This window comes from Ananas comosus, unplaced genomic scaffold (genome assembly GCF_001540865.1).
Source record: "Ananas comosus cultivar F153 unplaced genomic scaffold, ASM154086v1, whole genome shotgun sequence".
Lineage (NCBI taxonomy): Eukaryota > Viridiplantae > Streptophyta > Magnoliopsida > Poales > Bromeliaceae > Ananas > Ananas comosus.
Genome location: NW_017891190.1, coordinates 6,526 through 15,515, shown reverse-complemented (window position 1 = coordinate 15,515; position 8,990 = coordinate 6,526). Strand labels below are relative to the sequence as shown.

Genomic DNA, 8,990 nt, shown 5'->3' with positions numbered 1-8,990 from the left:
TTGCTCTAATCCTATGCTAGAACTTATTTAAGAAGTTTGGGACTCGAAATCCTTCGCTTTTTAAATGCACATGCAGGGATGCAAACTCTCAACCTTCTAGATAGTACTCCAAATAATAATAATCAATTATTTTAAACAGTAGATTATTAATATTAAAAGGTTCAGGACCCAACAGAAGCAACATACTTAGACCTTCATATGGTTGGATATTCTTTGATGAAACAATGAATTTGTTACCGCTCCAAACTTGATGCTTAATTTTAATGGCACGCAAATTCTAAATTTTCTCATGTAAATATGAAGCCCAAAATCGTTATTTAATAAGAAAACAAGAACCTGTAATTGCATTACAATCTATAGGTTGCAGGATTTGACTTTGGAAATCAATCTTTTTGTATCTAGAGCAATGTATTAATGCACTCCAAAATAAGGTGTACATCTTACGTTTTCTTCATATAAAAATTATTATTTTTTATTTATCACATCGGTTTTTGTTTTACTAAATATTTTTAAAAAATTTTGTCAAATTTAAGACAGGAGCATACGATATAAGTAGAATTTCTCTTTTCTCTATCTACCCAACCCCCTCACAAACCGAATTCTGAAAACACAAAATTTTGAATTCAAATCAAAAATCAATTGAAATCCAACAATATACGCCAACTCACTGCTCTAGCACAAGGCATAAAACCTCAGGCTCGCGCGAGTCTTTTAAATCTATTCTTAAACTATTTTTACCCAGTAATTATTTTTTGTAACTGGGTAAATGGTTTTAAGAATTAATAGTGTTTCACAAGCAAAATATCACCGCTAATGATGTTTACTTAGATTTCAAAGCATTCATGCAATCATGTTTGAGTCTATAGTAGTATAGTGTTGTCCACACAATCATTTCTCTACAAAAAAAAAAAAAGAAAAAAAGAAAAAAAGAAAGAAGCAGATGTACAAAGACGTACATCAGAAATTTTGGCTCTTTTGCAAACAGGCGTAAGATATTTTGATTTTAATAATTAAACCGTTTCTCTCATCAATTGAAGGTACTAAATTATAAGAGAAATGATTCGGTACTTTTTTTATAAAAAAAAAAAAATCTTAACCATTGATTAATAGAGGGTAAAACTGTAACTTTAATATTTAGCAGGTAAAATAATTATTTTATTCAAGGTTAGTTTGGTAATTAAATAATACAATATTTAAAGAAACTTTTAATTGAGGTTCTAAATTTATGCATTAATTAGTACTAATTTAGGAAATTAATTGATTAACCAAATTTATAAAATTATTAGGCATTAATTTAGGAATCTACTTTAAATGTTTTAGTGTTTCTCAGATTATGCAACAATTTAAATTATAGAAATTTTAGAAATAGTTTTATTTCTAAATACGATAAATTTAAATTTTAAAAATTAAATAATTAAAATTTAAAAGTAAAATTTAAATTAGAGGAATTTCATATTACTATTTAAAAACTAAATTTCTACCAAGATTTAAAATATAGTTTATTCGCACCAGTTTAAAACGTAATGCATAAAAAACTTAGAGAGTAAGATTTCTACAACTAGATTTCTCTAGAGAAATTTTATATTACTATTTAAATTTTAAATTCAATGATTTAAAAACTAGATTGAACCGATTGATTTGACTGATCAGACTTTGACCTATTCTATTAAGAATCTGATTTTAACCTATTGAACCGAATAACATTAAGAACAATTTGAAACCGGTAAAGATAATTAATATTTTAAACAAAATAATAATTTAACTGTTAGAGCTAATAAATATTTTAAATATAATTTTAAACATATAAACTAAAAAGATTATAATTATTGGTGAGAAAAAAAAATAGTTAGGAATTTGAATTCGAATCTGACTAACAATCACAAAACTTATTTCCGAACTCGACGGATTTCAAAAATCCATATCCAAATTCAAAACTGACCAATTTTTCGAAACCCAAAATCAAACCTAAACCAGAAGACTAGAATTCAAACAATTATTTCTATTTACCATATCAAAGTATTTATATGAAACTTAAATTTTTAAAATATAAATTTGAATATAATATTAAATTTTAAATTTAAAAGTGAAATTTAAATTAGAGAAATTTTATATTACTATTTAAAGTTTAAATTCAATGATCATATTGAAAAATCATTTGAAATTTTCCTGAAATGCCAAATTATGAAAGGAAAGATAGAGAGAGCAAAAGGAAACAAAGAAAAAATAAAAATTTTGAAAATATAGTAGATGTAAAATGACTAAATTGCCCATGTATTAAAAGACAAAAATATTTTTTTTTGAGGTATTTGGTAACCGGCACCTCTTCCAAAGTGACCTGCTATTGCAGGTCACAATTTTAAAAAAACTAAATCTGAGTCGTTGAATACGCGTGAATGAACGGTAACAAAAAAAAAAAAAAGAAGTATAAAAGCATTACTCAAATTATAATACCATTTTGATCGCATGTTATATATATAATTTTATAAGACTTTCAAATTAATAGTAAAGACATTTATTTTTTCTCCTCCAATTTTTATAATTAAACTCAAAAAGAGTAAAGAGTAGAATGGGCTGTTTGTTTTTTTAAAAAAATATGTTTGAATGAAAAAACAAAATATTTTATATTTTGAAGTTTTATAAAATTATATAATCAGTATGCACAACCTAATTAATAATTTTTAATTAGTGTTTTTTTTTTAAAAAAAATATTTATTTATCAAAATAGAAAAGTTCCTCCAACAGGAACAGGAGCAAGTAGTAGTGACGTGCCCCACGTGTAAGCGAAGGAGGAGAGGAGTGGTGGGGTCCAGAGCGGTGGTGGCCGGGTTTTACGGGCATCGGCAACTGGGCCGCTCCCCGGGGCCCACCAGCGTGCGGGGGGGGTGGTGGGGCCCACTCCGACGGGTCGGGAGAGGGACGCGCGCGGGAAAGCGGGTCGCAACCCGACAAAAGTGACCCGGGGCGGAGGAAAAGGAGCAGGATGACGTCATCCATAAAGCCTACCGGGAGGCGACTCGCCGTACTGACGGATCAACCGGCTACACCCGGTGGCGGAAGGGAAAGGGTGGTGATAATAAATACTAAATAATAAATAGGAATAATAACCCGGGCATGTGACCACGGTTCGGGTGGAGGGGAACCATTCATTTTGGCAACCTCCGCTTTCAAAAAAGCATTTCCAGTTACTGTTAATTACAACTTTACCCCTCTGTCTATCTCTCTCTCTCTCTCTCTCTCTCTCTCTGTTTTTTTATTTAATTTTGAGAAAATTTTTTGTGGTAAATTGTTTCACAAAATTTACGTACATTGATTGGATCTAGAACTTAGACGACACCCCCAGGATCGATAATAATCTAATTGATGATCGAGCTCGTAGGTGTCCCGCATGCTCAGGGAATTGGAATCTCTCAATTAATAGATAGGTGTGAGTAGGTTTGGAGATTGTCAACTTCACGTATAGTAAAATGAAAGGTCGTTTACATTATAAAAAGCTCATAAAACAAAGTTTACAACCTTTAAGTACAATTATTGCCCCCCTAAACAAAGGGTACAAGAAACGTTTGTAAATGTTTGTTTATTGTAATTTGTACAAGCTCCAGTTGTCTCGGATGAACGCTTTCATGATGATAGAAATGTTCTAAATTTGATTCCTTTCTTTCATGAAAAAATGTGTATATAAGCATATAAGCATTTACACAAAATGTCAAAACAAAGAGTTAGTACTAAAACTTTGATTAAACGACATTTACGCTAAATAATAGGCGCGATGACAAAGAAGGAAAAGTATTTCAACTAATCACACTACAACAAAAACGGTCTATAGCGATATTTTTAAATATAGATACATGTCAAAAAAGTGCTGCTAGTTAAAATTACCGACACTTTTAAAAAGTGTTGCTATATGTGGGGTCGCTAGGTATATAGTGACAGTTAAAAAGTGTCGCTATAACCTAAAAAAGTGCTGCTAATTTACCAACACTTATTTAAGTATTTAGCAACCGCTGAAACTCTATCTCGTTGGCTGCGGTGGCGAAGGAAGACGACAGTAAAGACTCTTCGTCTAGAATTTCAGTGGATTGAGTGAAGAAAGAAGAAAATAAGGTAATTAATTTTTCTTTTTTTTTTTTCTTTTCTGTTTGTAATCGGGCCAAATGGACTGGATGTAGTAAGTTGAGTAGAGTAATCTTTTATTTTTGGTTAGATTGGGCTTTGTATTTAGGCATTAGTAAATGTGTTTTTAAGTTTTAGCATAAATAAGATACTTACTCAAAAGTATTTCAAATATGTGTCCCTATAATCTAATTCTGTTATAGTGTCAATTAATTCCTTCAATATACAAGTATGTACGCATTTCCTAACCGAGTCAAAAGTAAACCAAAACAGTCCTAATTAACATATAATATTGTAATGTACGATTTGTTTGATCTAGCTATTAATTCATGCTGATTAATCTCATGGAGACAGCAATTCCTACTCGTATTAAGAAAATTTCAAAAGAATAGTTAATTGCCGAGCAAGATAACACCAAATAAGTAATTAATGACATATTTTTATCGAAGCTTTCAGAGTGGGTGGGCGCAAGAATATACGTATACAGAGGTGTACAATGAATTAAACACTTGAAAATCAGAATTTTCAATATGTTATTTTTTTAATTACTCACTGATTCAATAAATAATGATGTGCATACGCGACGAGTGCCAGTTTGAATATTCATAATTTTTAACGAATACTGCTATTGGACAAAGTTGACAAATATTGATACTTTAAAATATAAATTAGTGATGACGCAGCTTTCTACGAACTCCATAAACTTCGGGATATGTACACGATTTTTTTTTAATAATTATTATTCGGAAAAAACCATAATTTGTGGTATAATCACAAATATAACACAAACAGAAGATTAAGAAACTTTCGACAACATAGTAGCACAAGTCTAGTATAATATAAAATATAAAGCACAGTTACAGGCATAACGGATTGATTTTTATATTCTATTATTTTTAAAAATTAAATTTTAAAATTTATAATTAATAATTCAAGAATCGGCGGCTATTAAAGAAGTTTAACAACTCTGATAACAACGGAATATGTTCACTTCATTCGAAACCGCTCAGGAAATGTAACTGAACCCAAATCCAAACCAAACCTTTAATTTATGAATCACCATATGATGGTAAAATATCATAATCTTTACGGGTCAAATCTCACTAAAACTTACAAAATGTGAGAATTAATTTTCTTTTTGATTTGTTAATTCACACAAGCGGGGGAAAAAAAGTAAGATTCGGTATAATCAAAACTACCACAGAATTAATTAAATTGTACCAATTCCTTTCAGCAACATCTCACCTTAAAAGTTACGTTTTAACGCCGATTTTCTAGATACAAATGACCATTTTAATTATAAACAACTTGAATTGATAATAATGATTAATTTCAATTATTCTAAATACCATAATTAAACTTAAAGTAGACATATTTTATTTTTACTGAAATAATTATCGGGGTATATAGACGTGTAATAACTAACAAAACGAACCGTAATTCAGCGTTTTGGNCATATAGAGTTTATTAATATTGTCTAAAAAAAATATGTACGTATTCTTAATAAAATTAAAATATTTATTATTTTATATTATATATATATTATATATGCATAATAAATAAATATATAAAATTTTAAATTATTTGTTTTATGGATCCGTATTAAATGTGCGTCCAAGGCGAATTCACGTTTGACACGAATCCGACAAGGAAACGCACGTGACCGATACGAACGCATAAGATTTATAAAACAATCCGCAATACATAAATTTTTAATTAAACATATTTTTTAAAAAAAATAAAAGAGTAAATTTTAAATATTATTTCTGTGATTTCACATTTTTTAACTTTAGTATTTTATGGTTTAAACTGTATGAATTTAGTATCATGTGATTTTATTTGTTTCTTATCCTCAGCCCCTTCATTAACATTTCGTTAAATTATATACAAAAAACTTCAAATACCCCATTTAGGTTTATCGAATATTTATTTTAATATCTTTTAATTTTAATTTTGTCACTGATTTAATAAAAAAAATTAGTGAAGAAAATAATAAAAAGAGAAAATAAAACTATAAATACTAAATTGATACACTTTAAATTATAAAAAGTAGTGAAATAAAAAAAATACAAAATTATATAAATGATATTGAAATTTTTTTCAAAATAAAAATAATAGCTTACTATCGTTCTCTCACGAAAGAGAAGTCGACGAAATTAGTGATAGCTCTTTCGGGACCACAAACTTTCTTTTTTTTTCTTTTCTTTTTTTTTTTCTCTCCCAACTCCTTTTTATTTTGCGGAGAGAAAGAGAGGTTATTAAAGTAAAATCAATAGAGCCCTTCACGGCCATCCACGGTTCCTAATTAAACCCACTTAGTTTATGCGTGTGTTTTTGTGTCTCATGTATTATTAATAAACCCCACACCTCTTCTCCATTTACATATCTCCCCCACTCTTCTCCCTCTTTATAAACCCTCTTTCCCCATTCTCCTCCTCCCCCCGCCCCTCTCTCCTTCCTCGATCTTTCTAGAGCAAAATATCAAATACACACACACCCACACATATATATATATAGAGAGAGAGAGAGAGAGAGAGAAAGGGGATCGATCGATCGATCGATCGATCTCACCTGTGAAGCTCCATGGAGTACTCGTTCTCCACCTCGTCGTCGTCCTCGTCTTCGTCTTCTTCGTCGTCGTCGTCGTCGTCGTCGTCGGGATTGTTGGCTGCGGCGGCGGATATCGAGGCGGGGTTCGTGAACCCCTTCGCGCTCTACCCCCCGCGGCCGCATAAAGCGAAGGGGGCGGCGGCGATCTATGCGGGGCGGGCGCGGGCGCAGGCGCGGTTCTTCTGCGAGAGTTTGGAGGAGGAGGAGCGGGGCCACTTCCTCGACGCTTGCTTCCTCTGCAAGAAGCCCCTCGCCGGCCACCTCGACATCTTCATGTACAGGTTTGCCGCTCCCCCCGCCCCCCTCTCCGCCCCTTTTTCTCTAAAACCGGTGAGGGTACTTTCGTCATTTCCCATCGAATCCGGTCACTCTCCGGCGTTTTTGGAGGCTTCTCGACCGTCGATGTCAGTAGCACGCGGAGCGAGGGACCGCGGGTTNAAAAAAAAAAAAAAAACTAGCAAGAAAATAAAAAGTCTAAGTCGGTGATTATTATTGCTTCTGTTTTTTTCCCCCTTTCCCGTCATCGGTCGTGGCGACCACTCACTCAAATGCACAAAATTTTGTTCAATTTTTGTATACAATATCTATTCAGTCTATGGGTTAATTTGCACTCATATACAATACAATTGAGAAATTAGAGCAGTTATATACGAACTCCAAAAAAATGATTATCGAGTTAGCAAACAGTACGCGTCGAATTTTAATAAATAAATTTTTATTTCGTGAGAAATTCAATGCGTCTTTAATTACTTGCGAGCTCTGTTAATGCGATGATATGTAATTCTTTTGAATCTGGTTAATTAATTATGTGATGATGATATTTGACATCCATAAATCAGTTCGATGAATCTAAGTTATTTCAGCCATTCACTTGTCGGATGATTTATTCAATCTAGAAATTCGTCAGGAGGCGGCGGTGGTTCGCTTAATAAGTATTCATAATTAATAAACAAATAATAACGTGGTGAATTAAATGGAACTGCAGAGGGGATTTGCCGTTCTGCAGCGAGGAGTGCCGGCAGCAGCAGATTGAGGCGGACGAGGCGAAGGAGACGAACAGAAAGCTCTCCGTGACGGCTTCTTCGCGAAGAGAATTCGAAGAGCAGAAGCAGAAGCAGAAGCAGAAGCAGAGCTCTCCGAAGTCGCAGAAGATCACCCTCGTCGCTGGATGATATCAACCCCGGCCCCTAATTATTACTACTACTACTACTACTATCAGCTACAATAAAAGTTGTTGCAGCAGTAGTAGTAATAATGATAATAATAGCAGCAGCAGTAGCAATTAGTCCATATAATAATATACGGCAAGAAGTGGCGTGAAAGAGAGAACCCTATTAAGTTTCTTTTCTTTTTTTTCTCCCCCCTTTTTGGGCTTTTTTTTTTTACTTCTTCTTTTCCGTTTTCTAAGTTGTATAGAAGAAGCAAAACGAGCTTGTTATGAATCCCAATCGAGCCCAATCGAGCTGTGTGGCCTGTGGGAGAGCTGCATTTTTTTTTTGATCAGTTCTGTATATTTACGATAATGCCGAAGCGCTAAAAAAAGAAAGAAAAAAAAGAAGAAGCCAAAAGATGCACGAGCGCTTGCTTTTTGTTTTGACCGTTTTAAATGTTCAGTGCTAAATAAACTGAATTTCTAAATAATATTTGCTCTCTCTTCTTCCTTTTTTTCTTTTTTTTTTTCCTTTTTTTTTTTTTATGTGTGTGGGTGGTAGTGCATGGTTCCCGTGGTTTCAGGGGATGGTGGAGCATGAAGTGGAAAGGTAATAAATTACGGGAAAGTTGGTGGGTTAGAGTTAAGACTACTTGAATCTTTTTAAGTTGACAATGAGATCCATTTATTACATCTCAGAAACCATTTCAAAGAATACTTTGAAAGAAATGATTTTATCAATGGAAGTTCCGTTCGAATTTTTAAGTTTCCACACTACGTACGTGTGTGGGGTTTTCGTACACGAAAATTAGGTTTTTTTTTTTTTATTATCTTTATGCCCTCTGCGTCCAAATTTTATGTGATTTACTTACGAAGGCCATGGAACTTTTTTTTTTTTTCTAGCTAGGAGTATAATAAGTCTGGTCCAGTTTAGTCAGTGGACTATGACTAAAATACTTAATACATTTATTTGTTTACATTAAATTAGTTTTATGAATAGCATACCCCATTTTATAATTCAGTAATTTTATTAAGCTCGATTGCTATGTATCTTTTTATTTTTTTAATGTTGAAGTAGCATCTTCCAAAAGAGGACAAAGAAAAACAAAAAAAAAAAAAA

The 8,990-nt window shown here is 32.5% G+C and overlaps 1 protein-coding gene across 1 annotated transcript; it reads left to right on the top strand.

Moving 5' to 3' along the window:
• The first annotated feature begins 6,448 nt into the window (after positions 1–6,448).
• Positions 6,449–8,380, top strand: LOC109704730. The gene is made up of 2 exons (XM_020225504.1): positions 6,449–7,001; positions 7,706–8,380. Exons 1-2 carry the CDS (start codon positions 6,694–6,696, stop codon positions 7,890–7,892), a joined length of 495 nt encoding a protein of 164 aa, XP_020081093.1. The 5' UTR covers positions 6,449–6,693; the 3' UTR covers positions 7,893–8,380.
• The last annotated feature ends 610 nt before the right edge of the window (positions 8,381–8,990 follow it).